Source organism: Trachurus japonicus, chromosome 11, assembly GCF_045865225.1.
Source record: "Trachurus japonicus isolate A0001 chromosome 11, Traja_1.0".
NCBI classification, from domain to species: Eukaryota; Metazoa; Chordata; class Actinopteri; order Carangiformes; family Carangidae; genus Trachurus; species Trachurus japonicus.
Window position 1 is genome coordinate 8,649,812 of NC_140917.1, and position 19,078 is coordinate 8,668,889.

At 41.5% G+C, this 19,078-nt stretch overlaps 1 gene segment (V, D, J or C); it reads right to left on the reverse strand.

Annotated features, from left to right (window-relative positions):
* Positions 1 to 13,856: 13,856 nt before the first annotated feature.
* LOC146978153 (Ig kappa chain V-V region MOPC 21-like) lies at positions 13,857 to 19,078 on the reverse strand. The segment is given in 4 exon segments: positions 13,857 to 14,173; positions 15,230 to 15,240; positions 18,513 to 18,819; positions 19,033 to 19,078. Coding segments are annotated over 4 exon segments (681 nt in total).

The following is a 19,078-nucleotide window of genomic DNA, read 5'->3' on the forward strand; positions in this document are numbered from 1 at the left end:
ACCCATGAGCCATATAATTATTTGAATTTAGTTTACTCATGGTAGAAGTCTGGTTTTGTTATGGTTCAGTTTGGGCTTATATACCTTAGGGCCAGATGTGGCCCATCATTCACTTCCAAAAGTGGGCCAGATGAAAGGTTTGGTGTATATTAGGTTCTGGGTAAAATCTGGATTTTGGTTTGTCAGCCACGTGGGGGCCACATAAGAGCCAGTAGGCTTTACCTGAACACAGCCATACAGGCAGGCCCTATGAAGCCCAGCTATAAGCCATATGTAGTTGGTACAGTTCTGGTAGAGGTCTGGTTATGTTATGGTTAAGCATAGCTTTCATATACTTGGGCCAGATATGGGCCGTCATTCACTTCCGTAAGTGGGCCAGATCTTTGCTGTTTATTTGGGCCACATCCAAGCCAAAGGAACTTTGCTATTAGGGGTGTCACGGCTCCGGCGTCCTCTCCTAGTAGTGTCCACGCTACTAGTGCTGTTAGAGTCGCTCGTTAGTAGCTCGTTAGCGCTAGCAGAAGTGTCGATGTGTGTTTATTACTTTTTTTTCTCTTTTGTGTGATTTCGCGGGTGTGAATGGGGCGCAGGGGGGAGGGGGGATCGGAGAGTGCTCCTGGAGTCCCGCCCATAATCAAGGCATTTTTTGAATTTCAAGCTTAGAGCACGTCATCCAAAACTGAGGGGTTAGTTCCCCTTTAACAGCTAACGTCCTGATGTTAGCTTAACTACCGTTAGCTTAGCTACCGTTAGCTGTCCCTGTCAGCTGCAGCCTCTGATGCTTTCTAGACACTGTGATTCCCCCAAACTGAATAAATACCACAAAGCAACACAAAACACACACACAGAAATAGTAATGTTTCTTCAATCATTTCAGATTTGTCTAAACGGTGATAGGGCGTGAAAAATATGATATAGCTAAACTCTCGTTCGTTACTGCTGTTCTCATTCAAATTACGTGCTGGTTTTCTACCCGGAAGTAAGTAAACAACAAGGCGATTCGGTCTATATCGCGAAATGCCCGGCCCAATACCTACTAACTTACCTGAGCAGGACCGTTTGGCTCCATGCTGCTTTTCCTCCCTCAGAGTCGGTGCCAGTGTGTGTGCTATCAGAGCCAGTCTATTGATATATTAGAAATTCTCGCTATGGAACTATTATGATGTGTGCCCACTGAAGTAAGCGCTCAAATCGCGGCTGCTCTTTCATTGGATGGTAGGTTGGCACATGGGTGGGCACCGGGTTGATTGGCAAGTCAGCAAGCAACGTGCTGATTGGCTATTCATTCAGCTGTCAAAACAGGGTCAAAATTCGTACTTGTAACTTGAGTTTTGTAAACTTGTAACTTCAGGGTCGCACTTGAAGGTGGGAAATTTGTGTGTCCGTCGGATTTAGTTTTACACATGCACAAAATATTCCCACAGATACAAATATGTTTTACACATGCACAAACTATTTTTACAACTTCAAAACTTTGTTACACATGCACAAAATCGTTTTACAACTTCAAAACTTTGTTACACATGCACAAAATCTTTTTACAACTTCAAAACTTTGTTACACTTGCACATAATCTTTTATACACCTTCAAAACTGTGTTACACACGCACAAAGTGTTTTTACACGGGCACAAAATATTTTTACAACCACAAGACTTTATTACACATTTGAACATCATTGTACAAGTACAGAATCTTTATGACCCTTATTTGATCCCATACCCTAACCCTTAACCTTACCCTAAACCTAACCTCAACACTGTAGAATGGGGAGTCGGAGAAATGAGCCGTCGGACTTGTGGGCAGTCGGACTGACGTATGCTCCCCGAGAACCCCTGCCCAATCTAATAAACTAATAAAGAAACTCACATTTTTTCAAACCCTAAGCAAGATGAGAGGTGTAGGCAGGGGTCGCGTTAACCGAATATTTTCCGTCATTGACCGTTTTTTTAAAACGGTGATGGAAAAATTTTGAGGCCATCCGTCATTTTGACAGATTGCAATTCACAGCCATGGTCGTCTGGCCATGTGCATTTGTTTACAATGAAGCCGGCGGATAATCAATAAATGGAGCGGTGGATAACGATATATAACATATACAATGTCACAAAGTCACTATGGTGAGAATTAGATTTTAAAAAAAAAACAAACTCACAGCTGGCTGGTGCGCTCAGTAGAACGCTGTAGTACCTCCTCCAGGCCTGTGTGGAGCGTGTGTGGCGCTGTAGCGCTGCCACACATAAACACTAACAACAGAGAAGAAGACAGAAAGCTTCCCGCAGTATTCAAACTCCTTCAAGTGGATTAAATGTTGATGGGAGTCGTGTCAGTGCAAATATGATGGTCGATGATGATTTAACGGGCGAGATTCAGCTGCAGTGTCCGAGGGGCCGACAGTAGTCAGCTGTTAAGTTACGTAGCTGTAGCTACACAGGTGTGTCTCGGTACAGGTAAAGCGGTGGGGGTAGGACACACTCGCCGCGCACAACTCTTCCAAAGGTAACGTTAAGCCTTATTTTAATGTATTCTGCCCGCCGTGGCATTGTTTATAACACGTAAAGCTGAGTGGGGTTTGGTCCTGTCTGAATTTGTGCTGCATCTGGCTGTGTGGTCTATAGCTTCAGTTGTTTCAGTGATGCGCAGCGGCTGCGTGCGTGCTGCGTAAAAGAGAGATGAGAGGCACAGAGAGAGAGAGGCACAGAGAGAGAGAGAGAGAGAGAGAGAGAGAGAGAGAGAGAGAGAGAGAGAGAGAGCTAACGCCGGTGCACTATGCGGTGCCTATGTGAAAACGTGCTGACCCCCGCATTCACTGACTGACCCACAGTTAGATGTGCTCTGACGCCGACTCTGCTCCGGAGCATTCTCTGTTCAATTTGTTTGGACTTGATATGAATTAAACAGGAATTAAAATTGAATGCTATTGAATATATGGAGGTTATTTTCTATCATAAATCAAGAGCATATTATGTTGATTTGAGAGCATTACTTTTTGATTTGACGTTCAGAAAACTCTGCTCTCATATTCAAATTTACTCTGCTCGCGCTCAAACTATGTGCTCGATGTTTAAACCTGTGCTCTCGGATTCAAAGTTGCCCTGCTCGTGCTCAAACTTTGCTTTCGCATTCAAGTTTGCCCTGCTCGTGCTCAAACTGTGTGCTCGCACTTGGTCACAGCTGCCTGCGCAGAGTGTTTCCTCTTGCGCGGAGGAAAGTCCTGCTCTCGGATCTCTGCTCTGCTCACGGAGTTTCTGTCAACTGTCAACCTATAGAAGACCGGCTACTGTTGACCAATCAGATCATCCCTACTTCTATGCTTCTTTGTGGGTGCGTTCACTGTAATTCAAGGAGCGTCACATACGGGCGGGCACTCTTTCTACCGGGTTTATCTATTTCCGCCCCACAGGCTGTTAAATGTGGCGGCTCCCTTTATGTTTTGACAACTTTTGGAATAAAATATCAGTTAATTAATACACGAGCGCCCGTGCTTTTCATTACAATAGGTAGCTATATAAACATAAACTAGCAGTAGTAGCGGATGGGTGCCTTATGTATGTTTTTTTTTTTTATCCACGTTCATCGGTATATATGTTTTATAGCCTAAATGCCAAGAGTCACTTGTAAGTGCTGTGATGGAACAGTGGTTAAGGCAGATGACAGTAGCTCTTTTTGTTGATCATGGGACCGCTGGTTCGAATCCCAGCCCTGCCGGCACCCTCATGTTATGCTATTTGATTTTTATGATTTTTTTTTTCATTGAAACGCTTAACAAGAGATGGTGGGTATGCCAAATATGCCATGATGATAATAGTAATAATCAGTGCTTTCCCAAGAAGAAAGAGACTGAGTGAGCGGGGAGACAGTCACCATGGCCGACCGAAGTACTCAAGTAAGTTTATTGTTTCATGTTGCCAGATACCTACTATATTGTACCTCTTTCATCTTTTTACAGTCTATGCTTCCATATCGTTTCAATATAGGCTACAATTTGTAGTGTCAGGGAAGCTAATGCTAAGCCTAATGTGGCCATGCATAAATCAGCCTCGCTTTCAAAACACACACTTGCGTTGCACTGATCCAAAGTAGTGCGCCCCCTGGCTTTGACCCCCGGGTGTCACGCACCAAAATTATTATCATCATGGCATATTTTTTTAATTTTCATTTCATCATGTTTTTAATCACGCATGGTAACCCACCATCTCTTGTTAAGCGTTTCAATGAAAAAAAAAAAATCATAAAAATCAAATAGCATAACATGAGGGTGCCGGCAGGGCCGGGATTCGAACCAGCGGTCCCATGATCAACAAAAAGAGCTACTGTCATCTGCCTTAACCACTGTTCCATCACAGCACTTACAAGTGACTCTTGGCATTTAGACTATAAAACATATATACCGATGAACGTGGATAAAAAAAAAAAAACATACATAAGGCACCCATCCGCTACTACTGCTAGTTTATGTTTATATAGCTACCTATTGTAATGAAAAGCACGGGCGCTTGTGTATTAATTAACTGATATTTTATTCCAAAAGTTGTTAAAACATAAAGGGAGCCGCCACATTTAACTCATTGAGTGCCAACCACGTAATTTCTCGTTTTTCGTTCCCATGCGTTGAGTGCCAAAAACGAAATTTTTCGTTTTTTGCTTTTTTTTTAAATTATGAAAATAGACACTTTAATACACATTATATGTAAATTTGGGGACTCTACGACGAGGAGAACTGAAATAGATGACGATCAAAGTCACATGACAGCTCATGATCTGGAAGTTTTTATCATAACTCAGCTTCTGCAAACGGAGTTCTGCATGTGGATGCAGCGCAGCTGCGCCGCAGCTGCTCTGCTCTCACCCGCGAGGCTGCAGCAGCTGGGAGCTGAACCAGGAAGCTCTCAGCCGACTGTCCCGCCCGGTCTTCATCTGGAGCAACACCGTGTCCTCCCCAAAGTCCTCCCGCGGTAAAATCTGATGGTCTCTGGGCCAAAGCAGACCGGCATCACCGACCCGTACCACAGACGGACCGCGACCACCGGCGGGACCGGTGTTCGCGAGCCGCTGTGGCCGACAGACCCTCACGTTCCGCGGCGAGAGGCTGTGACACGGCACGGTGCGTCTGTGTTATTGTTGTTTAGTGGCGCCCCCCCCCGCCCCCGATGGTGGTTTTGTGAATAGAACAACAATTGTTGTGTATATTTATCTTATACGAGCCCTTTGATCCAGAAATGCGAGTGTGAGAAGAGCGACAGGCACAAACAGCGCACCTTTCATAAAAGACGCTCTATCTCCTTTTCTAGAAAAAAAGGAGGGATTTTGGTGAAACCCAGCCATGTTTAGCTTGACTTTTCTCAGGAACGGAGGCACGTAGAAACAAACGGTTTGTGGCCATTTGAAGGATAAAGTTAAACCTTTCAAATGAGCCACAGTATGTGTTGGTGGCAATAATATAGAATACACTATGGCTCTAAAATAAAAAGTCAAATATGGTCTAATTTGCCGGTACACTTGACTAAAACTTTGGAAAGGAGCGCGGCACTCAATGAGTTAACAGCCTGTGGGGCAGAAATAGATAAACCCGGTAGAAAGAGTGCCCGCCCGTATGTGACGCTCCTTGAATTACAGTGAACGCACCCACAAAGAAGCATAGAAGTAGGGATGATCTGATTGGTCAACAGTAGCCGGTCTTCTATTGGTTGACAGTTGACAGAAACTCCGTGAGCAGAGCAGAGATCCGAGAGCAGGACTTCCGCGCAAGAGGAAACACTCTGCGCAGGCAGCTGTGACCAAGTGCGAGCACACAGTTTGAGCACGAGCAGGGCAAACTTGAATGCGAAAGCAAAGTTTGAGCACGAGCAGGGCAACTTTGAATCCGAGAGCACAGGTTTAAACATCGAGCACATAGTTTGAGCGCGAGCAGAGTAAATTTGAATATGAGAGCAGAGTTTTCTGAACGTCAAATCAAAAAGTAATGCTCTCAAATCAACATAATATGCTCTTGATTTATGATAGAAAATAACCTCCATATGAATATGGCATTATTATCATTTAAAAAAATAAATAAAGTGACCGGTAAAAATAGATTATGACGGAATTTTTATGACCCCGTCAGTCAAAATGACCGGCGACGAAAAAGTCTAGCGCAACCTCTGGGTGTAGGCTACACTAATCACAACATGAACAAACACCATGAAATCAGCGTAAAGGACGCTCTCTCTCTCCCTCTCTCTCTCTCTCTCAGTCCTCCTCTCTCTCTCTCTCTGTCCGTCTCTTTTTTTCTCTTTTTTTTCTGTGATAGAGATGCTGAGTATACTGTAGTAGGCTATATACTGACTATCTGATACCGAGACTGTTGTGGTGGACTAAGAGAGATAATGATTTGTGTTTTGTTTTTCATTACGGCTGCGTGATGCAGTCGCACGCGCTTATGAATTAATAAGTAAATAAATAAATAAAGGGGATCATCACAAGGGCAGAGTGGTATCTCAACACGGCAGCGACATGCAGTCATCCACCCTCAGTCCTGCTTGGGACATCCACAGCTGCTTTTCAGTGCCAGTTCGTCCCTGCTGTGTTAATTCAGGTGGAGTTTCCTTTACGCACCAACAGCCTTTGATCTCTGCTTTGATCTGACGTCAGATGTGACGGGACAATCTATATAGATATAAATTCACGTGTTGATTCCGTTAGTTGCATTAAATAGTGGTTATTGTGGATATTTATTGCATTGAAATGTGTCTGGAACTGTGGAGATCTGCCTGTGAGGTCTTGGTGACGTGTGTGCACTGCAGGTCAGTCAGCCAAACTTCCACTGCACCTGCTGTGCTTCGCCCTGCGCTGAGATTAGACCTGGTTTGAGGTGGCGAGCTTTCAGCGCAACCTCAGCGGGACATTTTCGCACAAAACTTCCACTGCACCAAGCTGAATCTGTGACGCCTCCCCCTGCTGCGCGGCCACGCCTATCTCAGCGCAGCGCGATCTGCCAATCTTCCAATCTGACTTTGCGCTAGGCTGCGCTGGTTGAAACTTGCATTAGACCGGCTGCGCTACCTTGCGCCACCTGCGCTGCGCCAGCAAACTAGGGCCCTCTGTGTCTTTTGGGGATATAAAGTCAAGTATCATCAGCGTAGAGTGATATTCACTGAGTATGCACTCACTCTGCAGCTCTCCTTTGTTTCACTTGACAGATGATATAGTTCAACTGTGCTTTTTTCTTCAATATTTCATGTGGGAAAATTAGACATTTGAACTGTCATGCCATCTGAAAAAAAAAATAATTCATTTGATGGATAATTTGAGTTCAATTTGAAATTAATCTTTTGTTATAACATTGTTTTTACAATAAATTAAGTAAGTTTAGATTTATTTGACTTTTTCTTCACAATGTATTATATTGACTGACACCTATGTGTTTGTTAAAATATGAAATGAAATGTTAACAAAGAAGCCATTTGATTAAACAGTACTGGTTTGATAAAATTACATTAAATTGTAAATTTAGTGAATAGAATACTTATTTGAGGAAAATCTTTTTAAAACACGAGAATATGTTGAAGTCAAACCATGTTTTAGTTTCAGTGCAGTTGTGTAGTCAGATCAGTTCCTCTGCAGCTGAGGGAGGTTTTTGTACGACGTTGTATCACTGTGTGAACGGGGAACTCTCATCCTGTTGACAGTAATAAACTCCTGCATCTTCAGCCTGAACTCCACTGATGGTCAGAGTGAAGTCAATACCTCTGGATTTACTTCCACTAAAACGTTCAGGGACTCCAGAGTAACGATTTGTATCATCATAAATCAGGAGTTTAGTAGTTTCTCCAGGTTTGTGGAGGTACCAGTGGATGTCAGCATCAAGGTATGTACTGGATTTACACAACATAGAAACAGTCTGACCAAGAACAACAGACTGAGATCCAGGAGTCTGAGTCAGGATGATTTCTCCTGATGAACCTGAAAAACATCAACAAGAGGAGAAGAGTTATTGAGACAAATCCATGTTGGAGAAAGATCAACATCCAAACAGAAGAGGATCATTTCTTGAACATGGAGAATAGATGGAAGAAGGTCAATGCTGCTGGTTTCCGTGTTTCTCCATCATAGCAGAACATCATTGTGGTGAACCTGGTTCCATCCTGAAGCAAAGTTTTCAGCAGAGAGTCTCACCCTGAACAAGGAGCCCCAGGGTGGCCAGCAGTAGAGTCACAGACATCATCATTGAGCTGCTGTGGTGTCAGTGGCTGTGAAAGGCCTGGACACACACTGATCAACACTGGCCTCTTAACGGCTGGTTAAGAGGACACATATGCAAACACACAGAGTCACTCAACTGGAGCTGTCCTCAACACATCATGCTGTGTCCTCCTCACTGCTGGAACAACTCACTCATCCTCACTGATTAAAACTCTGGATATGGTTTCATATAAGAAATTTTAAAGTGCAGCCACTGATACTGTTGACTTATGCATAAACAGCACATGTTCTTCTTATTTTGTCTCACAGTGTTCACCTGTCTGCAAGGCCGTAGCTACCATTGAGGACACCGAGGTCATGACCTCGGTATTTTTTTCGGCCTAATGAATGAAAAAAAAAAAAAAAGTGCAAAGTATTAGGGAGGACAGATGGAAGGTGACTGAGTGACTCCTCTCTTGTCCAAACAACAATTCCGGTAGGCCTATAATGCTCTTGTTTATTGACGCCCTCACGTACGCTGGTGTTTGTTTACTGGTCGCGGGAAAAAAGGCGATTCATTCGGAAAAAGCGAGTGATACAGCGCGTCGCGGAGCCTGTGTGCATGGAGGAGAAGGCTACTGAGTGAGTTGGCTCTAGATAAACTGCTCTTTCCAACCAGTTGTTACACTGTAAAAGTTTCGTACATACGTGCACTTGAAGCGCTGTATTATTTCGGGACGGAACCTCATGTATGCGGAGAAAACAGCTGTTTAATAGGGTCAATCCAGCGCCGTTTACTGTCTGTGTCCTGCACTATGCACTAGTTGAGCTAAGTGGGGGAGAGCAGAGACCTCTTTCCTGCAGATACTATACTGAGGGGGCATCTGCACTGTCCATTCTTCCATCAACTTTATGTGAAAAGCACAGTGACATGATAAATTTTATGTTTACAGACAGGGGCGTCACTAAGTTTTAAGGACAGGGGGGGCTTAGCCCCCAGGAGATGCACAAGATATGAGCATATGTGGTGCACAAGCACAAATATTTCACAAACAAAGACTGTGAAATTGTTTCTAAAAAATTTTGGACAGATTTAACAAAGAGCATACGGTGTAAAGTTTAGGCAACCATTAGTTTTATTTCAGTCTTTTTTATTTATTTATTTATTTATTTAAAGAAAGCTAAGACCGGTGAGATTACTACAGACATGTCTGGAGTAGGCTACAGTAGAAAATGTAAATTTTTCATCTCTGCCTAGTAAGAATACTAACAAAAATCACATTAGCGTAAAATCTACCTTTGAATCATGGGATATCAGGCAAATGAATAAGTAATGTGTAGGCTAACTGAGTAAAAGTAGATGCTAAAAAAATGAACCTGAGCAATTTTGAAGCTGTTTTATTATCAGAGATACGTATGTCCAGGTGGAATTTGACCTTTGGAAAACTAATTAGGCTATATTTCACTAATAGCCTGTGTCATAATATTCACTCCATCCAAATACAACTGTTTTTGGCTCATTTTGATTTCACCTAGACCTTTTCATATTTTCCCATTCAAAGAAGACCATACAACCGAAATGAAGTTTGACACCAATATTTTACTCGTAAAAAATATGCATAGAAATGTGAAATACTACACAAACCAACAACCAAAATTTGCTGCAACAAGGAGCAGTCAGATGTATGTTTGTGGTAACTATAAGGAAAAGCAAACAAACTTCCTGGGCCTGTTTCAAAGTGAGGAACACAGCTGACGCTCCAGAAGGAAGTCACCCCAAAGATAGTAGGCTATAGCTATGGTAAAAAAAGAGTGCACAATTCACCCTAGAAACCTGTTCATCTTTATGTTAACAACCAGGACCATCACATTGCATTTCAGACTTTTTTTTTTCGAGCTGGAATTAAACTTTATAATATAATATTTTTGCTACTCTGTGGCTGCTACGAATGTGAGGAGCTAGTCTACTGTTTGTAATAGGTGGTGTGTTCTCATCAGAATTCAGTGAAGTTGGGTCTTCTCTGGATGATCACTAGTGATGATAATATCATAAAAAATGGCATTAATCTAATATGATGTGTGTAGTTTTTATCTGTCAAAGTGCACCAGATTGAAGCCTTTTAATATAAAATTGCCCCAAATTTCTGACGCCACCCCCCCGCGCACCACGACTATGACCTCGGTATTTCAAAAATCCTGGCTACGGCCCTTCCTGTCTGGTAATTTTTTTTCTCACTTGCTTAATGTTCATCACCTATAAAGAAATTTACTCCTGGGGTTCCAGTCTGTGGACATTGATGTTTCCTTAATATTGAATCAGATGGATCTGTGGACGTCAGTGGAGCTGACTGTGCTTGATGTAGTTGTGATATTAATGGTCTGATTGGGCTTTTTCGCTGGAACTGTGTTTGTGTGTGTGTGTGTGTGTGTGTGTGTCCTCAGTGAACTGTATCAGTCTCTGCAGTATCTTCCAGCTGCAGCAGTCAGCTTAGTTTCTGTTCTGTTTGACTGAGGGAGGTTTTTGTACGACGCTTTTTCACTGTGTGAACCTCCATGGACTGTTGTGTAAACTCTTACAGTAGTAAACTGCTGCATCTTCAGCCTGGACTCCACTGATGCTCAGAGTGAAGTCAGAGTTTGATCCACTGCCTGTAAAACGACCTGGAATCCCCGATTCTCGAGTGGAAGTGTAGTAAATGAGGAGTTTAGGTTTTTCTCCGTCTCTCTGTTGGTACCAGTATGAATGGTGCCCGTTGCCGTCAGCATAAACATTCTGACTGACTCTACATCTGATGGTGACTGAGCCTCCTACAGCAGAGCTCACTGCTCCAGGCTGAGTCACTGTGACCTGACCTCTGGACTCTGAGGACACAGAGACAGAAAGATAAAACAGAGTCATGGTTTTGTGGGCTTCATTTCAGAGGGACAGATGTTGATAGAGGAGTTGGATTCTCTGGACTTTACCTGTGAAGCAGCAGCAGAGGAGAGTCCAGATGAGGACGGAGACCAAAGTCATGTTTTTGATGAGGAGGATTTCTGTGTCTTGTGTTGTCATGAAGGACAGCTGTCAGTCATCCAGTCTTCAACTCTCAGGACTATAAACTCTCCCAGAGCACTGGAGCATGGTGCTGCTGATGCAAAGTGGCTCTCTATGGAAATGCTCTGACTGACTCCAACAGGGACTGGGATCAATCTCATCATGCTGATTATCAATGGATCAATAACTTCATCAGAGTATTGATCAGAAAGTGCTAATTCTTATTTTTAATGCTTCTTAGGCTCTATGTGTTTGCACTAATTTTATTCTTAATATTTATATTTTTTTTTTTTTTTTGGAGGACTACGAGGAGGAGGACTACGAGGAGTTTCGGAAAGCAAAGTGTATTCACACTACATTTTCCATGAGCCTCAGCGCGCATGGTGAAATTCTTGGACCGGTGCAAGACGGACGAAAGTGAAAACATTTGCCAAGAATGTTTTCATTAATCCCTTTGTATACACAAAACATTTAAAAACATTTAAAAAAACATTCACACCCACAAACGACTTTTTTTTCTCATACATTTAATATTTTTCTATTAATAAATTGGTAGCCTTGAATGGCAAATTGGACTTGTCAACTTTTGTGTTGTTTGACAAACAGAAATGTAATGTCTCTGTATCTTTTGGGGATATAAAGTCAAGTATCATCAGCATAGAGTGATATTCACTGAGTATGCACTCACGCTGCAGCTCTCCTTCGTTTCTCTTTATGACAGATGATATAGTTCAACTGTGCTTTTTTCTTCAATATTTCATGTGGGAAAATTAGACATTTGACCTGTAATGCTATCTGTAAAATAAATCCTTCATTTGATGGATATTTGGAGTTCAACATAACATAGTTTTTGCAAAAAATTAAGTAAGTTTAGGTTTATTTGACTTGCTCTTCACAATGTACTGTATTGTATTGGTTGACACCTACTTAATGTGTTTGATAAAATATGAATTGGAAAATTTAACAACTCCAAAAGAGCCATTTGATCAAACAGTTTGGGTTTGATAAAAACACCTTAAATTGTAAATTTATTGAATAGAATATATTTGAGGAAATTATTTTTAATACTATGTTGAAGTCAAACCACGTTTTAGTTTCAGTGCAGCTGTTTAGTCAGGTCAGTTCCTCTGCAGCTGAGGGAGGTTTCTGTACGACGTTGTATCACTGTGTGAACGGGCGGGTTTCATCCTGTTGACAGTAATAAACTCCTGCATCTTCAGCCTGAACTCCGCTGATGGTCAGAGTGAAGTCAATACCTCTGGATTTACTTCCACTAAAACGTTCTGGGACTCCAGAGTAACGGATTGTATCATCACGAATCAGGAGTTTAGTAGTTTCTCCAGGTTTGTGGAGGTACCAGTGGATGTCATCCTCAAGGTATGTACTGGATTTACACAACATAGAAACAGTCTGACCTAGAACAGCAGACTGAGCTCTAGGAGTCTGAGTCAGGATGATTTCTCCTGATGAACCTGAAAAACATCAACAAGAGGAGAAGAGTTATTGAGACAAATCCATCTTGGAGAAAGATCAACATCCAAACAGAAGAGGATCATTCCTTTAACATGGAGAATAGATGGAAGAAGGTGAATGCTGCTGGTTTCAGTGTTTCTCCATCATAGCAGAACATCATTGTGGTGAACCTGGTTCCATCCTGAAGCAAAGTTTTCAGCAGAGAGTCTCACCCTGAACAAGGAGCCCCAGGGTGGCCAGCAGTAGAGTCACAGACATCATCATTGAGCTGCTGTGGTGTCAGTGGCTGTGAAAGGCCTGGACACACACTGATCAACACTGGCCTCTTAACGGCTGGGAGCAGAGAGGAAGGACACATATGCAAACACACAGAGTCACTCAACTGGAGCTGTCCTCAACACATCATGCTGTGTCCTCCTCACTGCTGGAACAACTGACTCATTCAATCATTCTCACTGATTAAAACTCTGGATATGGTTTCATATAAGAAATTTTAAAGTGCAGCCACTGATACTGTTGACTTATATATAAATAGCACATGTCCCTCTTATTTTCTCTCACAGTGTTAATCAGTCATCACCATTACACATTTTTTTTCTAACTTGCTTAATGTTCATCTGCTATAACCAAATTTACTCTAGGCGTTCCACAAGGCGCCATCCTTGGTCCCCTCTAGTTTATATTTCATTTGTTGCTATGATCCATTTTTCCAGCAGTAATAAATATTTCATCAGAGCATCTCAGACATTAGATACCAAAGTTCCTCCTGAAACAGTTGATCAGCAAATTGTGTTCAAAGTTCAATTTAATCCTCTGGCTACACTTTTGAATGTGTCATGTACAGTTTATATTGTGTTTCAGACACATTATGTTAATGACAAAGCCAGTGTTTCTGCCACAGAAAACACTTGTGACATTGCAAATGTGAGGCTTCAGTGTGCAGAGACTTTAACATAGTCTGTGGACATTGATGTTTCCTTAATATTGAATCAGATGGATGTATGGACGTCAGTGGAGCTGACTGTGCTTGATGGAGTTGTGATATTAATGGTCTGATTGGGCTTTTTCACTGGAACTATGTGTGTATGCTCAGTGAACTGTGTCAGTCTCTGCAGTATCTTCCAGCTGCAGCAGTCAGTTTAGTTTCTGTTCTGTTTGACTGAGGGAGGTTTTTGTACGACGCTTTTTCACTGTGTGAACCTCCATGGACTGTCGTGTACACTCTGACAGTAGTAAACTGCTGCATCTTCAGCCTGGACTCCACTGATGCTCAGAGTGAAGTCAGAGTTTGATCCACTGCCTGTAAAACGACCTGGAATCCCAGATGCTCGATTGGAAGCAACATAAATGAGGAGTTTAGGTTTTTCTCCATCTCTCTGTTGGTACCAGGCTAAACGGTTGTTGCTGTAAACATTCTGACTGACTCTACATCTGATGGTGACTGAGTCTCCTACTGCAGATCTCACTGCTCCAGGCTGAGTCAGTGTGACCTGACCTCGTGACTCTGAGGACACAGAGACAGAAAGATAAAACAGAGTCATGGTTTTGTGGGCTTCATTTCAGAGGGACAGATGTTGATAGAGGAGTTGGATTCTCTGGACTTTACCTGTGAAGCAGCAGCAGAGGAGAGTCCAGATGAGGACGGAGACCAAAGTCATGTTTTTAATGAGGAGGATTTCTGTGTCTTGTGTTGTCATGAAGGACAGCTGTCAGTCATCCAGTCTTCAACTCTCAGGACTATAAACTCTCCCAGAGCACTGGAGCATGGTGCTGCTGATGCAAAGTGGCTCTCTATGGAAATGCTCTGACTGACTCCAACAGGGACTGGGATCAGTCTCATCATGCTGATTATCATGGATCAATCAAATGATCATAATATTTATTGGAATTTGTTAGTTCTCATGTTCACTTGGTTTTATTTTGGTATCTGAAATAATTGGATGTGAACTGTAACCACATATTGCCTTGTTCAAACGTGACCTAAAATAGACATTTATTGTTTTGAATCTCAACAGTTGGACATTTATGAAAAATTGTAGTTGATATTTGTGATTTAAAGAAACTTCAGGGTTTTCTTCAGCACATCACAGACAAACTAGAAAAGTAACTGTTATCAATTTTGACAGTGATGTTTGGACATTATATTGCGTATTGAGAAAATACAGTTGTGTCTTCACATGTTAAAACAAGCACAGGGACAAAAAAAAATCTCCCTTTTTTTTTTTTTTTACTGATTTTCAAAAATATAAAATTTTTCACAGAATCTGTGAAATTACCTACATCACTGTTCTGTTTAAAAAGAAGTTTGAATGAAGTGGATTCATCGGGGCGGCACGGTGTTGCAGTGGTCACTGTCGCCTCAGCTAGAGGTGTCCGACCGGTTTGCTCCCACAAACCAAAGACCTTCAGGTTAGGTTAATTGGCAACACATATGATATAAATTGCCCATAAGTGTGAATGGTTGTCTGTCTGTATATGTTTGCCCTGCAACAGACTGGCGACCTGTCCAGGGTGTATCCTGCCTCTCACCCGAAGTCAGCTGAGACAGGCTCCAGTTCACCCTTCACCCTTCTGCAGGATAAGTGGTATAGAAAATTAATGAATGAGGGGTTAATTTCATGGGTTTTAATATGTTAATTAAATGAGCAAAGTATTTTCTCTTTTTTAAATGATATTTTTTCAGACACACTTTAGAACATTTCTCATTTTGTGACTTTTTCATTTAAACTTTGAATTTATATTTTTGGAGATTAAACATTAACACAAAAGAGGGGTTTTGAACTTTTTCATATTTTGTTCTGAAACCGTTGTCATGGATCAGCAGTGATGCCTGTCTGTTCCCATGGTTACTGGGCTGAAAGAGGGAAGTGAAAAAACTGACGAGAAGTTTCATCCAGTCTGAAGAAAACCAACAGAGTAAAAGTCTCCTCTGCCGCAGTCCACTAGAGGGAGTTAAGTTTAATAAAAGATTTGAAATTACCCAGAGCTCCCAGACTCTGGTCTCAGAGACACTGAGGACAGACCAGTGTCCCCAGTCCAGACCTGACTCACTGGAACTCTGATACTGGTACAACTATTAACATAATGATATAATCAATGAATTGATTGTTTTCTCTTATTGTGGTAAAATATTTTTAAATAATAGTTGTATATGAGTTAGGATTAATACTGTATCGGTAAACCTAAAAGGATCAAGGATTTATGACATAAATTAAGTCTATTATTTTCTTCAATGATATTTAACACTTCTCAACAAAAACTTGAAATAATCTTTAACTGAAACTGATTTACAACTGAAGCTCAACAACATCATGTCCCTTCACTCACTGTGTTTGTTGGATACATCAGTAAAATACTCTCAATAAAACCTTAATTCTGAACAAGAGAAACACTGTGTCATGTGAAGCTAACTCATCTGTGATGTCTGTCACTCTGACTTTGACTAAAATGAATAAAAAAAGAAAATTAAGTTAATTGTAGTTAAAGCAGATATCAGTGGCACGGCCGTTTCGGCTAATGCTGTGTTCAAGGCAGGCTTTTGAAACCGTAAGTTACAGCTTCAAGTCACAACTGCGACTTGGTAGCGTTCCAGGTAACCCGTAGCTCGTGTTTTTACCGTCCTGTTGTCTGTGAAAGTTCGCTATAACGGCCACTCGTAACTTCCGACCCGTGAACTCGTACCAGATCGAACTGGTATGACTTCACAGGAAGGAAAAACACAAAGTACGAGTTTCCTTGAACGCACCATGAGTTAGCAGCCCCCGCCCTTGTCAGGCATCAATTGGTCCTCGTGCTACGTCACCACATTCACGCGCATCCCTTGGCTGCACACACAGCCCTTCATGCCGTTCTCTCCCCTCATTGGATAACACTTGTATCCCACAAGGAAAATTTTCTCCTCGGGTTACAGCAGAGCAGAGCGACGGAGAGACTCGTGTTTAGGCTGAAATACTTCATGTAAGTGATTGCTGACGGAAAATAGGACTATTTAGGACTTATATTAACAAAAACATTCCACTGATATCTGCTTTAAGTCAAAATGTTCAGTGTAAAACATTATTACATAATGTTGTGTTCAAACATTATGATATTTTACTTTCAGTGCAGCTGTGGATCAGATCAGTTCCTCTGCAGCTGAGGGAGGTTTTTGTACGACGCTTTTTCACTGTGTGAACACCTCCTGACTATTGATAAAATTATGTCCCTTACAGTAGTAAACTGCTGCGTCTTCAGCCTGGACTCCACTGATGCTCAGAGTGAAGTCAGAGTTTGATCCACTGCCTGTAAAACGACCTGGTATCCCTGATTCTCGAGTGGAAGTGCCTTTAATGAAAAGTTTAGGTTTTTCTCCATCTCTCTGTTGGTACCAGTGGAAATAGCTCGGAGCAGGACTGACTTTACATCTGATGGTGACTGAGCCTCCTACAGCAGATCTCACTGCTCCAGGCTGAGTCAGTGTGACCTGACCTCTGGACTCTGAGGACACAGAGACAGAAAGATAAAACAGAGTCATGGTTTTGTGGGCTTCATTTCAGAGGGACAGATGTTGATAGAGGAGTTGGATTCTCTGGACTTTACCTGTGAAGCAGCAGCAGAGGAGAGTCCAGATGAGGACGGAGACCAAAGTCATGTTTTTGATGAGGAGGATTTCTGTGTCTTGTGTTGTCATGAAGGACAGCTGTCAGTCATCCAGTCTTCAACTCTCAGGACTATAAACTCTCCCAGAGCACTGGAGCATGGTGCTGCTGATGCAAAGTGGCTCTCTATGGAAATGCTTGGACTGACTCCAACAGGGACTGGGATCAATCTCATCATGCTGATTATCAATGGATCAATCAAATGATCATAATATTTATTGGAATTTGTTAGTTCTCATGTTCACTTGGTTTTAGTTTGATATATGAAATAATTGCATGTGAACTGTAATTACACATTGCCTTGTTCAAACTTGACCTAAAATAGACATTTATTGTTTTGAATCACAACAGTTGGACATCTATGAACTTTTTAAACTATGGTATATAAAACAGCCAACTGTAAAAACTAATTTGGTATGACATAAAGTTAAGGCATAATTAACATTTTATTCAGTCTTGTATGTTAATAATTAATCCATTATCTTATCCAATACAATGTCAACAACTATCAACCTAATGATATAATCAATGTATTCCCTGATTTCTCTTATCGTGATTAAATATTTTAGTTGCATATATGAGGTAGGATAGGTGAAAATAAAAGGATCAAGATTCTGTTACAATGTACATTAAACAAGTTAAAAAAGGTGTGGCCATTGATTAAAATATTGGACATACTTTGAAAATCATCACCAGCATAAATAGACTTGACATGAATTAAAGTCTATTATATTCTTCAATGAAAATTAACACTTAAAAATGTCTCAACAGAAACCTGGAAAAAGAAAAAAACTTGAAATAAACTTTAACTGCCACTGATTTACAACTGAAGCTCAACAACATCATATTCTGTGTCCCTTCACTCACTGTGTTTGTTGGGCAAACAAGTAAAAATAATAATAATCTAATTAAAACTTAATTAAAAAACACTGATGTGTTTTCATGTGAAGCTACTAACTTGTCTGTGATGTTTGTCCTTCTGACTTTAACTCAGTCTCATGAACTGTTTTAAGTGAGAACTTTGACTGAAATGAATGGGGGAAAAAAATTTGCTAATTGTAATATAGTCAAAATATTCAGTATGAAACATAATTACTACATGATGTTTGGTTCAGACATTATATATGATCTTTTACTTTCAGTGCAGCTGTGGATCAGATCAGTTCCTCTGCAGCTGAGGGAGGTTTTTGTACGACGCTTTTTCACTGTGTGAACGGGAAGCTGTGACCACTCTGTCCACAATGATAAACTCCTGCATCTTCACTCTGGACTCTACTGATGGTCAGAGAAAAGTCAGTTCCTGACTGACTGCCACTGAAACGATCTGAAACTCCAGACTGACGGGTTGTAGCTCGATAAATCAGGAGTTTAGGAGTTTCTCCAGGTTTCTGAAGGTACCAATGACAGTAGTTGCTCATACTTGAACTGGCTTTACATCTGATAGAAACAGTCTGACCTGGAACAACAGATTGAGCTCCAGGAGTCTGAGTCAGGATGATTTCTCCTGATGAACCTGAAAAACATCAACAAGAGGAGAAGAGTTATTGAGACAAATCCATCTTGGAGAAAGATCAACATCCAAACAGAAGAGGATCATTTCTTTAACATGGAGAATACATGGAAGAAGGTCAATGCTGCTGGTTTCAGTGTTTCTCCATCATAGCAGAACATCATTGTGGTGAACCTGGTTCCATCCTGAAGCAAAGTTTTCAGCAGAGAGTCTCACCCTGAACAAGGAGCCCCAGGGTGGCCAGCAGTAGAGTCACAGACAT